The following is a 15,300-nucleotide window of genomic DNA, read 5'->3' as shown; positions in this document are numbered from 1 at the left end:
ATCTTCCTGTTTATTTGTGTGGGTACATGGACTGTATCATCCAGTATTTCTTCAATCAAGGCTTAATTACAAAAGGCAAACTATTAAATTCAGTATGCATAACATGAAATTCTACAGTGCTAAGAACATATTAGAGAGTATGTCATTGTGCTGCGCATAATACTGTTAACAACAGTGTCCCAAATCATATAACTAAAGAAAAATTCCTAACCTCTTCAGGACTTCAGGACCATCAGTATATAAGGTATCAGCCTTCTAGTGACATTATTAAAAAAAATTGTTGAGTAATTTTAATTGCTTCTACTTATTTAAAGAAAGCCTCCCCTTCAGATAGGGGCATTTACCTGCAGAAACTAGTATGCATTTAGTTTACGATTTGATGGCATTGATTTTGGTATTGTAAATAACAGGGGTTTTACTTAAAAATTCACTTCACCCCTGAGCACCTCCTTACCCATGTTTGATAACTGTAATAACCCTAACCATATATATTACATTACTAAAAACCCTTTTCCTAACAGTACCACTATGCAAGGCAAAAAGACACAGAACACACAGACACACAGACACACAGACACACTAAACATGCAAAACAATAAATATTCCCTTACCTAACCCTTACCATAACCCTAATCCATGAACACTCACGCATATACATAAACCATTATAACCTTTCTAGTCAAACATTCACTTTCCTGCACAATCCTACCTACAAACATTATAAAATTGAACATTCAGTCAAATGTGTTTTAGATATTTTGTACTTTCAGTGTTTTTCACCACCTAAAAAAACATTTCAATTCAATGAGCTTTGGATACATGCACACACACACACACACGCACATATATATATATATATATATATATATATATATATATATATATATATATATATATATATATATATATATATATATATATATATATATATATATATATATATATATATATATATGCATATACATAGATATTGATATAGATATATATAGATATAGCTATATATATATAAAGAGAGAGAGGAGTGGAATGTCTTGTCAGTGAGTCTATTCATCAAAAAGTAAAAAAGTTGGTATAACTGATTGACTATCATCTGATCAAACATACCAGCTTTTTTGCTATGAGATCATAGTACAGTGGGGAGTGAGGAAGATGCTACTCACCCACTGTAGTTTGACCTTGAAGTTGGTATTTATAATTAAAGAGTGTGTGAAGAGAAATGGGGTGGTTGTCCTTTTGCTAAAATATTGCCTTTTTTATTTTTATTTTTGATCCTTTGTGGAGTGATGACTTCATTGTTTGATCATTGCCTTCTGATAATGTATGATTGATTATTAGGTAGGCCGATGAAAGGTTAGGTCCCCATATATATATATATATATATATATATATATATATATATATATATATATATATATATATATATATTCTATATGTGTGTGCATGCTGTTTAGTTATGTTGCATTATTGGATTATGATTTTTGTAGACTGTGTGTATTTCTTAATTGTTGTTACAGACATTGCCCCACTCAGAAGACAGTGAGAAAATGGGTCCTTTTAATCTGTGTGAATGACAATGTGTTTAGCTTACAGATAATTCTCACGATTACAGATTATTTGATATAACGTGACACTTGTGACATCTGCAGCAGGTAGTTAGTAATGATGGAAATGAAAGGCAGGTAATTGCCCCTTTCTTTCAAACCATTTTCAAGGAAACTATAAAGCATTATAAATGTAGGAAATATAGGAAACTGTCTAAATGTCTTTATTTTACTAGATTCTTTGCAAGGTTCAGTTTTAATATAGCGTTCCATATTTCTTCACATATAATGTTACATAAAAATTGTATGAATAAAACATTGTAAGAGCACTCTGTGTGATTGATTAATATATCTTTTTGTAATAAAAGCCTTCTGTGATTTTTTTTTTCTTTTGGTAGATAGACATAAAAGGCACTGTAGTGCCAGCATATTTTAAGATCTTTTACATATTATTTTTGACCTAGCTTCTGCGTAATACAGTTTCACATATCTCATCTTAAACAACAGTACAAAAATAGGACAATGCTCCCAGTGGTCATTAACCTCATTAACATCCATATCACTTGACATTTTTTCTGCTAAATAATCAACTTCAAAATGCATTCTTTAAAAAGGTGTCCCACGGGAATATGCATACATACTTCCATAGAGTATTAATGCCATTATTTTCACTGACTGCTATAATTAAACATTATTTAATTGATAATTATGTATACAGACTGTGCAGTAAATGATGATGGCATCCTGGTTTACTATCAAAAGGGTGATCGGACATCATTCGAGTTACGTAAGCCCGAATGGCCAATTCGACATTAGGAAATAACAAAAAAAATGTTGACATGTACAACAGTGAATGCACTATAGCAGTGGTCTCCAACCTTTTTTGCACCAAGGACTAATATTAATGTAAGACAAATTTTCATGGACTGGCCGTCTCGCTGTGTGCATAATAAATTTATATATTTATTTATTTTACATTTGTTGACCTGGATTGTCCGACTGAGCTGAAGAGCCCTTTTTAGCAGAGGCCCAGGGAGAAAAGCTCCAACATATTAAACACTTTTCATTATAAATTTGCATTAAACAGCAATGTTACAGGATTATTACAAGGCATTAAGTAGCAATACAATGTTATACAGTGTCAATAATCAGGAGTATAACAAAGCTATTTCAAGATGTATAAAAAGAAATATGTCATTAAGATGATTATAGTTTTTGGGGTAAGTGGTTACAAAAACCCAATTTTATCATAATGTAGTTGCATGAAGGCAAGACATTTACAATAGAATGTTTCTCTGAGGCAATTTGCGTAATAGATTTTAGAAGACAGTAGAAAGAGTAGTCAATGAAGATTAGAGAGGGCTAGTGAGAAGAGTGGGCTAAGGGCAGAAAGTAGATTAAGGTATGAGAAGTAGAGGATATTTAAGGAGGGAGAGTGCAGTGGCAGAGCAAGTGACTTTTAAAGTGCTCTTTGGTGGCTGTCTTAAATTGTTTAGGATGTGTAAGGGTCCTGATTTCTTGTGGGAGCCTATTCCAGGCAATAGTGGGGTGATAGCTGTACATGTTACATTCAAATTTAGATTGGGTTTGTAGATTTGTAGTAGGTCTTGGTTAGAGCTTCGGAGAGGTCTGCAGGAAGAATAATGGGAGATGAGAGGGGATAATGCTGGGCAGTAGGAAGGCTGGTATAAGATAGAATGGATGATCTGGAGCTGAGAGAGAAGAAGCTGGTGGGGTAATTCAAGCCAGTTTAGGTGTTTTAGAGAAAGACAGTGGTGGGATTTGTAGGTTTGTTGGGCAGCAAATCTAGCAACCTTGTCATATGTAGATTTGAGTTTGGTCAGGGGTGCTGAGTTAAGATTTGTGAGAATTTGAGAGTTGTACGTTACACTGGGTAGAAGGTAGGTAAGAGAGAGAGTAATCTTGGCTTCAGAGGTAAGGAATTTCTTGTTACGGAAAAGGAGCCCTAGTTTTGAATGAGTCTTTTTGATACAGTTATTAACATTCAAGTCAAATTTAAGCTGATAGTTGATGGTTGCGCCTAAGAGCTTAATGCTGGATTCTACCTGAATGGGAGTGTTATTAAGGGACTGTATGGAGAAGGAGGATTTAATATTGTTGAACATTTTAGGTAGGAAGAGTAACAGCTTTGTTTTTTTTTTTTTAGGGTTAAGGATGAGCTGGTTGTTGGAGAGCCATGTTTCAACTAAGTTAAAAGATGCCTGAGTAGCTGAGAAGAGCTTAGAGGGAGAGTTGGCTGTGGTGATGGCTGTAGAGTCATCTGCGTATTGCACTAAAGATGACTGAGGACAGGAGGTATAGAACTGATTAGTAAAGATATTAAAAAGTAAAGGCCCTAGGACAGACTCCTGAGGTGCACCTATTTTACAGGGAGAGGAGGTGAGAGTGCAGAGTGCCATCTCACTGATTGAGATCTATCAGTGAGGTAGCTGGAGAACCATGCAACAGTATCAGAGGAGAAGTTGAGGTTATGCAGTTTGTTTATTTGACATCTGTTTTACGAGGAGGGCAGACCCGAGGCGAAAAGCTCCAAAGTACAATAAAAAGACAGTTGGCAAAAATTACCAAATTGCCAAAAAACAGTGTACAATCTGCTTAACAGCATAACATTGATCTACTATGGTTGAGAGGTAAGTAAACCTAATGGCAACCTTACTGATCTTGTTTATAAGAGCAATATGTAATGTCTGTCCCTATTATTTGGCTTTGTCCAGCATACCTCTCAACTGTACAGATTTTCACAGAATGTCCAGGTTTTTGCCTTATATTTTTGGCCTTTTTCTCATAAAATTGTTGTTTTCTGGCAAATCACTGGGAGATCATTGAGGCTGAACTCAGAAAATAATGGCAGACAGTTGAGTTTCATACTTCATACCCTTCAGAAAATTCATGCTAATGCAAAACCTGTATTTCTATCAACTTTTGAAGTTTGTAAGAGCAGTACTTAAAAGGGCCCCTATTTTGGGGCTTTGTCTCCCAATTATTTTTGGCTTTGTCCAGATTTCTTGATCTAAGTGTGTGTGTGTGTGTGTGTGTGTGTGTGTGTGTGTGTGTGTGTGTGTGTGTCTGTGAGTGCGTGTGTGTGAGACAGAGAGGGGGAGAGAGAGAGAGAGAGAGAGAGAGAGAGAGTGAAAAGTGAGAGTAATCGCCGGCAGCAGCAGCAATGAGGTTTGTGTACCTTTCATCCATACCGCACACACACACACACACACACACACACACACACAGTCTCGTTTGTATTCATGCACGCATTCACTCACACACATCGCTCTCACTCTTTTCTGATCTCTCACACACAGTCACTCTCACATTCATACTTGCATTCACTCACACGTCACTCTTAATCTCTCCCAATCAAACACACACTCAGTCACATCCCCATTCATACCTGCATTCATTCACATATCACTCTCACTCTCCCAATCTCACACACAAACACAGTTACTTCCTCATTCATACCTGCATTCATTCACACATCGCTCTGTTGTCACACCCACATGCCACAAACCCACTTTTGCATTCATTCATACATCGCCCTCACTGTCTGTCACACCCACACATCACACACCCACTTACACATTAATTCATACATTGCTGTCACTGCCTGTCACACCCACATGCCACACACCCACTTACACATTCATTCATTCATACATCACTGTCACTGTCTGTCACACCCACACGCCACACACCCACTTATGCATTCATTCATACATCGCTCTCACTCTCCTGATCACACACACACACACACACACACACACACACACACACACACACACACACACACACACACACACACACACACACAGATTCTTTTGCTTCATGCACGCATTCAGTCACACACACAGACAGACACATAAACACACTCATACAGGCATTTACTTACCTGACAGCCCGGTACGAAGTGTTCCATGGCCTGGTACCAGTCCATGGCCAGTGGTTGCGGACCACTGCACTATAGCATTCACGGTTGTGAATTTCAACATTTTAACGCAGATCGCACTATAGTGGGGTCGGGAAATGCACCCTTTCCCTCACTGTAGTGCGATCTCGGAGTTTGTATATATAAGTAGCAGGCAGTGTGGGGGACATAGGCCCCCACATGAGGGTTGCAGGGGGCTTGCACCCCCTGTAAAAACGTTCTTTTCTATGTTTTGTAGAATCGTGCAACTTGTGAAAGTGTGGATAATGTTTGAAACATGTCGAATTCGACATTCTACACTTCTGCATTCAATATTTTTGGCATTAGCTCTTTTCTTTTTCATACATTTAGTTTGAGTATGCGATAATTCACACTATGTATGATTGCACAACTGATAGTAAACCTGGTATCCTGCTCTGTATGATCTTTAAAGATTTTTTGGATAGTTGCCATTATTATAAAATCAGCTGGTAACTTAAGCCTGCAAGTGTAACCCTTATCAGATAAAACCACAGTCTGTTAGGTAGAGGCCAAGAAACTGTCTGCAATTTTTTTTAAATTGTATACTTCAGATTTGCTAAGATCAAAAGCTCCCACCATCTGTATCATTTTACTTTCAACTTAAATAGGTTGTATTTTGTGCTAGCTTCAAATCTTGCTTGGATGCAGTCATAGTCCTTCTCTTAAAACATGCTATATGATATGCTGACTCATAAGTGTCTGCCGCAGGGCCTCTCTACTATATTTGGTCATGTTAATAGAATTTTATTCTCTATTTTTGTTAATTATGCTTTAGCATTCACCATTAACATAAATTGCTGCAAATGGTCAGTTTCAGCTGTTCATTCATGGAAAGGATGGTTAAAGATAATGTCAGCAAACAGATGTAAGTATTAAAATCTGCTTGAACACAGTTTCTATTGATTCCCTTTTCTGATATGGGATGAAGAAGACGGTGAAAATGTCAGGTGCTAAGATCTTAATATGATGCACATTCAGCTAAGATAAGAGAAATCCGAAAGGCTGGCATCTATCTTGTTGTGCTATAAAGGACCAGCTGTCCATTACTTTGGACACTAGTTCACCTGACATGTGTATCTAGATCATGTCAACTGGCCACTTTGGGCAGTTTATTCTATTAACAGATATCATATATGCTATTCTGAGATAGGTGTCTTCCGAGATTCTTTTTCTCAGTTTGACATATAGATACCTCTATCTGCTGTTGGTACCAGTAGAGAATATTAAGGAGCATGGTTTAAAGAGAAATCTATTTTTTTCTGGGTAAGAAATACAGTTTTAGTATGTATGCTGTACACAGCTTTAGGAAGTCAAAGTAACTTTCCATCAAACAATATACAGTGATTGAAGAAAAGTCTGAATGCAGTAAATCAGGAAAAAAAGTCTTTCCTGAGAATCATATACAACACCAAATGTACAGGCACAGAGATTCCTAGATTTTGTAAACACAAACTTCCTGGATCAGATTGTCAATACATCAACCAGGGGTGCACCCATATTGGATCTGTTCCCCCCAATATGGGAGAGTGTAATGTCTTCTCTGGTAAGGTCAGACCACAAAATGGTCTTCTTTGAAGTATAAATAAAACTTATAACCCCAGCTAAACATGGACTGTTGAGGAACTACTGTAAGGCTAACTTCCTACTATTAAGTGATAAGCAGGCATAATTTCAAGCCCCCATAAACCCTCAGAACAATGCTGCCTACATGGAAGTGTTCACAGAAATCCTCTACAAGTGTGTTAATAGAGGCAGCTGTACCCACCAAGAAGAAGTACAGAACTATCTCAAAAAACTTGCCACCCTGGTGGAATCACAAAATCAATAGGCTGTATAACAGAAGGAAGAAAAATCATGGCACAAATTAGGAGACGCAGCACCCTGTAGGATAAAAGCACTCTCATCAAACTAAACAAACAACTCAGAGGACAAATAAAGTCTATCAAAGCCAAATCTGAGGTAAATTTGGCAGTCCAGGCCAAGGACAACTCCAAGCCATTCTTAGCTATGTCCACAACCTCAAAGGCAATATGCAATTGCATGCAGAGCTCATTGTAAATGGAGCCACCTAGACTGAGCCAGAAGATATAGCAAACCTCCTGGCCGACAAATTCAGCTCTAAGATTACCCCTCTCTCCCCCTCAACCTTCCCTCAGGAGATAGCATCCAATATAGCTCTCCCTGCTATCACTAGGGAACAGGTCCTTCATGCTCTCTTTAAGACCAAGAACACTGCATCAATGGGCTCAGGCAATATCCCAGGTTGCCTTCTAAATAGCATGAAACATGGCCTACCAGGGCCTCTGGAATTGCTATACTGTAGCCTCCAAACAGACTTCATACCTCATGAATGGAGAACAGCAACAGTTATTCTTCTGCAAAAAGGTGGGCTATCTACATACCCTGGAAACTAAAATCCATAAGTCTCACTAGTCTCACATGCAAAGCCATGGATAGAATTATCATGGGAATGATCAATAATGACATAAGAACACCCCAGACACTAGACCCAACCCAGTTTGGCTTTGTCAAGGGCAGGATATGCTTACTCAACCTGGTGGACTTCTTTGAGAAGGTTACCAAAACAATGGATGAGGGAAAAATGGTTCACACTGCCTACCATGACCCGGCCAAACCATTTGACACAATATCCCACTCAGGCATGGTTAACAAACTCAAGAGATTAGTTACAAACCCTTATGTCACCCAGTGGATAGCAAGCTTGCTCACTGTCAGGACCCAGGAAGTCAGAATTGGGGAATCCACCTATACAAAGAGGCCATTAACAAGTGGAGTCCCTAAGGGATTGGTCCTGGGACTGCTCCATTTTGGCGTTTACATTTCTGAAGTCAAGGACAATGTTAAAGGCCTCTGGCTGACTAAATTTGCAAATGATTGCAAATTAGGAGCTGTCACTGAATCCACCATTGACAAAAATGTACTCAATGAAGGGCTGACACAGACAAATAACTGATGTCAGAGCCATGGTCTAAAACTAAATGCCAAGAAATGCATAACAGTATCCTTTGGGAAGTCATCCACCCCTGGTAACTACTGATAGCACACCCCTAAGAGTTGACTCAGTAGTCAGGGACTTGGGGTCACACATGGACAGTAATCTAGCCTTTGACCATCACATGTCTACAGTAGTCAGGAAATCATTTTATGTTGTGCAACTTATAAATAAAGGTGTGGTATTTAAGTCCAAGGAAGTCATTGTTCTACTATATTCAGCATCCACCAGACCTATCATCGAGTACAATGCTCCCTTTGATATGTGGCTAACCAGGCATATCCAACAACTGCAATGTCCATAAAGGCCCCTCATTAAAAGAATACAGGGCATAGGTAACATGTCCTCTTGCAGACTGCCTCAAGGCCCTACCCCTGTATTCTGTCTCCTACAGGCTGTTGAGGGGAGATCGACAATGCATTATCAGACCCCACTTTGATGGACCTCCTGCATATCCACATAACAAACAGCACCCAAATTACCCATTCTAAAGACTTCAGCCTTGCCTGTGATGTACATAAGACCTGCTGGAGAGACAGGTTTGTATCCCAGAGACTACCCCATCTCTGGAGCTGACTCCCCATCTATATGAAGCAGAGTTCCTACCTAAGCCAATTCACATGTAATTTGGACAAGTGGATGGGGAACAGGAAATTCATCCCTGATTTAGCATTTATGTCTCTAATGGACATAAGCAGTCTGTAAATGTTTCATTTCCCAAGCGCCTGCTTGCACTTATCAGTAGTAGAAGAACTTATCAGAGATTTGGGATGCATACCTATGAACCTATGAATGTAAGAAACAGTTTCATATCGATGCAGTGAGATTGGAAAGGTGCATTTGTTAAATCTGTGTAAGTAAAAAAGTACTTAGTGGAAGCATTTCAGAGCTATATTTCATAGTTAATCATGTAAAGTCCTACTTTGAGTCTGATATGTACAAAACAGTAGTGTTACAGGCAAACAGGTATAGTGATCTAATGTGACCTCAGGGCCACACTATGATTTATGTATCATTTTAGGTGCAGGTCTCTCCTACCTGGAGATTCTGATAGACTTCAGACTAGAACTTTTAAGTGGACCACTAAACTGGAAATTTAGCTTTAAGTAATGCAAACATTAATCAAATGTGTATAGCTGCTTGAGATCAAAAAAGAATTCAAAGATGTGGTTATGGAGATGATGTTTCCTGCAATTATATTAACAGTTCAATAGGCTGATTTAGAAAGGGTGTTAATCTATTTTTAGTGCCACATGTCAATCGAGCCTGTTCCTTAACACTGTACTATATCATTCTTTTTTCCAAAGGTAAAATCCAGATCATTCATTTCCTGATTAAGCAAGAGCACTTTGTCCCACTCATTCCTGATTGGAATAATATTCCATAGGCCAACTGTGCCCTTTAGAGGCAAGAGTCAGGCACCAACAGGAGGACCATCATACATGTGTGTGACCTGCCCTCCTTCCTTCCTTCCTTCCTTGCTTCCTTCCCAAACCTAATTCTCCTTTGTGCTGGCTTCTTCCTCAACTATAACTGCTCCCTTGGGTTGTGCATGCATATCGCCATGTATGGCATTTCCTCCCGCATTCCTACGGCATGGCTGTCACATCTGTACATATTCCTACATGCCATACAACTCACACTCTTTTAAGTGACAGCCATTGTAAGTGAGTAGATCAGACCACCTTCCTCCCCTTCAGGATTTATAAACTAGCATCAGCTGACCCTTCTCTTTCCCCCAACTTGTCTCATGTAGTATTTTGTGCCACTAATCAAATATGGATCATCTGGGTAATAGTCTATTTTTATGCCCTTGTTTGTTTTTCTAGAATTGGGCATGAAAGATAGCATAAGCATCACATCACATAAAATGCAGATTTTATTTTTATTGCTTTGCATGTCATTTCAGTCTTATATGCTTGTTACTTATGTTGAGTAGTTGTTTCAAGGGGAAGAGCATCTGATTTAACCTTAACCAGCACTGGCATTATAACAACGAATGCAGACAGTGTGAGAGCAGATGGACTACCTCCTTGCCTTTAATATAAGTTTTTCTTCTGTTTAAACACAAATATTCAAAACTGATTTCAAAAAATACTGCTTCTATATATATATTTGCATTTAGTAAGCCAAACTTTAGCGATTTGTCTTTTAGTTTTATTGTATACTTTTAGATTCTGAAGTCACCCAAATATGAAAGATAAATATCTGATTTTTCTTAAAATCAACAACAACAAAATATTTTGTTTTCTTGAATTAACAGTGACTTCAGATCTAATTACAATAGTTAAAAGGGGAAAGCTGATTTGCAAAGATTTGTCCCCTTCAAAAGCATTTTTTAAACAAATGTCTATTCAGAATATTATGGTCATTAATTTGACAAGCTGCAGCCATTGTGCATAATTTGTAAAACCACTTTTAAATGAGAAAATCCAACCATATCTTACAATTTCCATGATTTTCAAAACATCCTTAATTTTGCCTCATATTTTGTCTCTGTCACACATAAATTTGTCATAAACCACTAATGACTGTAGTTAGGCAATAATGCCACAGACTGGAGTTTCAGAGTTCTTATTGTTCATAAAATGTATTTTGATGTAAAATCTGTTCTTTTTTAACTTTTTAAATGAATTGGGTTAACATTTAAACTTGCTCCTAATATGGAACCTTTGACCTTTTTGCTATTTGACTTTATACCTGATTCTTGAGTAAAAAGGTTGAGAGTTATGAATTGAAATCATGAAGACGTTGCAAATGATATTCTCTTTGCATACTTCTTTTCTGTGACTGATCTACTGAAAACAAATGTGTTTTTTACACTTCTTCCCAGCAAGCAATGGAAGAATACTATGGTGCAGTGTCACATTTGGAAAATACATTTCATCTTGAACTTGAAAAGCTCAAGAAAGATCTGAAAGGTAACGTAAAGAATAAAGAGCGAAATACAACTAAATGTACCACAGCAGTAAACAAGAATGAGGAAGAAGCACTCCAGGGAAGAGTTCTTCATCTTTTTAGAGAAAGTACGTATTTTCATCTCCAAAGAAATTAATAATGTGCATACATGGCAGAAATAATTCAAAGGCATTCTTTTAGAAAAATAGTGTTTATACAATGCTATAGAAGTGTTTGCTTGATATATGATACACAGATATTCAGCTGTCTCTCATGTTCTTCTTGTAGGTAGAAAAGTAGCATTTAGCTAAATTGTGTATTTTTTTATGTAATTACAATGACCATATGCATAAAGATTCCATTTTGTATGACAGAAGAAAAGATATTCTCATAGAGCTGAAATACAAAGATAGCTGAAATACAATACAGGGATTAGTTTTTTGTTACATGTATACAATGGTATCTTTACATAGTGTTCTGGTGACAATAATGTAGCAAAAATGAAACCTTTCAGTAAATTAACAAAAGACTTGAGAGTGCATTATGCTTGAAGAATTCAGCAGCGCGCACTTAGTGACTGCAAGGATAGCATATGCATGTCATACCTATGAACCTATAATAAACTATCTATCTATATTAAACAAAGCTCCTCATTAGCACTCTTTAAGAAAAATCTTGATGATTGGATGGGAAATAGGAAATTCACCCCGGGGGTCACCTCTGTGGCTCTGCTCGACAGTGGCACAGGAAAATCATTTTCTTGGGTGGCAAAAGCCAGCGTACCTTTTTGGCTGGGCTTGTATAGGCCCCAAGGCCGATAGCCTAGTACCTACCTATGAACCTATAATATCAGAAAATGGTCCACAGCACCTAAACAGTATCTGTATTATAGAAACATTAACTAGCTTTGTCAAAGCCAGATGCCAGAGAAGACGCATAGTGATGATAATTAAATACATCACAGTTGAGCATGTCTTTATATAAAGCTAATTTCTTTTCTTTTTATTATGCCAGTAGAAGAAACAGAATATCAGCTTAAGAACAAAGATTTTACATTTGAATCTAAAAACTGTGATTGTCACATTTGTACAAGAACGTTTAGTCACTGCATCTAAAGAATGAGTCAGCTACATATTTATGATGAGTTCAGAATAGAGACATGTCCAGTCCATTCCCAAGATCTAGGTATAGCTTTTTTTCCATGTAATGTCCATAACATTTCTGCAGAAAGACAAACTTATGAGACTAAAAGGAAAAGAAGGAAAAAGTGCTAAGTAAAACATATATCAGGATAGAAAAATGATACTACTATTTGTGACCAGCAGTTTATTTTTATCCTGGTGCTATTTTCCTTGAACTCACAAAGGCAGATAACAATAAACTGCAACCTAATTAGGATCAGAATCATAACTGTTATTGTAAAACTACATTGCTAATATGGGTCAGTGATGGTCTTCAACAGGCCCAAATGGTTAAGGAAAGTAAAGATTACTGTAAAATAACGTTTACTTATTATGCAGAGGTCTCACTATTGCAATGACTTATTCACCATTTTTGCAAAAAAAAATGTGCTGCTACTATATAGGATCTAAAAGAATATCATTCATATATGTAAATTTTACAACTTTATTTGAAGAGATTCACTCCAGGCTACCAATATCTGAGCTGGCTCATAAAAGCCAAATTCAACATACTACCAAGCTGCTGCTAGAATTTCTTCTAAACTTCTGCATCTAGAAGAAACAGCAAAAATGTCTGTTAGAATTCTGATGGCCATAAACATGATCCTCAAAACAGTGATACTTCAAGTAGGAATGTGTAGGAGTGAATAATACAAGACCTCAGAGTCTTCTACTTGTCTAAGATATGTTGATAATGGATTTAGTATATATATAAGGATGTGGGAAGTATCAGTTTCATCTCTCATAGCTGATACAGTTTTTGTTGTCGCTAGTTTGTGTGGTCTTCTTACACTTGGGCACCAAACCAGCCATTCTATAATAAGAAGGGGTTTTCTCTGCACTCTTATGGAGAAGTGTGCTTATCTAACTTATCTGAGTTGGGGATTGCTGATGGAAGGCAAATTGTTTGCTTTCCTGATTGATAGTTAGCTTAAAACGTGTTCCTCTTTACTCAGATTTAAGTCTCCCATTTGCATGGGCTTTATCATAGCTTCTCAGAGCTGCTTGACGTTTGGTGACTTTGCTACAGAGTGCTGAGAATCTTGTTTCACCTGAAGAAATTCATCACTGAAGGTTGGGAGGGTGGCCTAATGGTTAAGGTGTTTGCCTTTCAAGCACAAGGTGCAGGGTTAAAGTCTCACAAGGGATAATTGGCTAGGCTTAAAATGGCTGGCAAGGGCAGTTAGCTTAGTATGAATCTATGAACCTATGAAAAGACAAAAATAAGTATTCTGTTGCACTTCTTTTGTTATATTTTAACAAATACCCGAGGAGAAAAGTGCCATCAAATTTACAGACACATAAAGATACAAATTTGTAAAAGCTCCATCAATTATGCAGATATATAGCAGTTTATATAGTTACATGGAAATATGTTTGTAAAGATTTCAGCAAATGCATAATAATAGTAAATATGCAGTATATTTACATGTTTCAGGAATGGTACAAAGACAGATTTTTAAACACATTATATCCTAGAAGGACATTGAATTAACAAGGAGGACATACAAGATTTATTTTTGATGATGGAGTGGTGATAGTATGTTTGCTAAGTTTGAAAAAGGTCTGAGTGGAAGGATGAATGTAACTGTGGAAGAGAAAATAGTAGATGACAGCAAGAGGGCAGATGTAGTGATTACTTCACTGAAGGAAAATAATCAGGCTATGTATAGCAGGAGCATAGTCAGGCATCCTTAAAATGTTGTTTAAGTTGTGTTTTAAAATGCTGCAGTATCTTATTTGTTTGAGAGTTAAAGGCAGAGAGTTTCACATTTTATGATTTGGTAATTTGGAGTAGATCTTATCTGTAGAACATAGGGACCTATTTGGGGTGTAGAGTTTTAGTATGTTTGATAGAAACAGGCACTCATTGGGTCTGTTGTCAAGTTTATGTGCAAATACAAACAGGGAGAAATGTAAGGAGTGAGACAGATCTAGCCAGGAGAGTTGTTTTACGTCTAGGCTGTTTTACTGTAGCACTGCTCAAGGAGAAGGAATAAATGGGAATGTATATTAACAAGTATTGGAGAAACATAGAGAAGGGTAGGAAGTAAGAAGGTTGAACATATTTTTTTTCACAGTGCAGGACTTAGAGTTTGACCCTTCAGTCCACCCAGTTTCTGGTGATTTTTTTTTTACTTCTCTCCTTCTATGGATATCAGATATGGGGTTTTCATTGATAGTAATACCTAGCAGTTTAGTGGGGGGTACAAGCTCAATCTGGGTGAGATTTGATGAGGTAAATGAAAGTAAGAGTTATCTCAGCATGCCATTTCGGGGAAGACAGGAATAGTTTTAATTTGTTGGGATTTAGAAAGAAAGATATTACTGAGCCATGTTTCAGTAGAAATACAATGTTTTTGTCAAACCATAGGACAGTGGAATTGTCAGCATGCTGCTCCCTGCTGGTATGTTTTTTGATGGTATTCAGATCATTGAATATGCTGAAGAGTAGTGGGCCAAGAATGGATCCTCAAGGGACTAGGGTTACCACCTTTTCAAATGCCCAAAGTGGTACATTTTTGGTACAAATGTCAGATTTTCCAGGGCGAAACATACCCATGGGTAGTACCAAGGAGAGAACTTCACTTCTTTGCCTAAATAAAAGCTTATTCTTGTAGCATTTTAGTTGCTTAATCTGTTTCGTATAACATTTAGGTGTTTTAGATACAGAATAACTGTTTTATGCAACTATTACGTAAA

General features: G+C 37.3%; 1 protein-coding gene across 1 annotated transcript in view; it reads left to right on the top strand.

Moving 5' to 3' along the window:
• Positions 1-15,300, top strand: part of LOC122808494 — a 666,541-nt gene that overhangs the window by 586,288 nt on the left and 64,953 nt on the right. Inside the window, exon 25 of the mRNA XM_044079450.1 lies at positions 11,352-11,544. Coding sequence (XP_043935385.1) covers positions 11,352-11,544 — 193 coding nt within the window. The remainder of the gene's footprint in view (positions 1-11,351; positions 11,545-15,300) is intronic.

This window comes from Protopterus annectens, chromosome 8.part0 (genome assembly GCF_019279795.1).
Source record: "Protopterus annectens isolate FY-2018-M chromosome 8.part0, PAN1.0, whole genome shotgun sequence".
NCBI classification, from domain to species: Eukaryota; Metazoa; Chordata; order Ceratodontiformes; family Protopteridae; genus Protopterus; species Protopterus annectens.
Note: the sequence above shows the minus strand (reverse complement) of the source record. Positions and strands in the feature narration are given on the sequence as shown.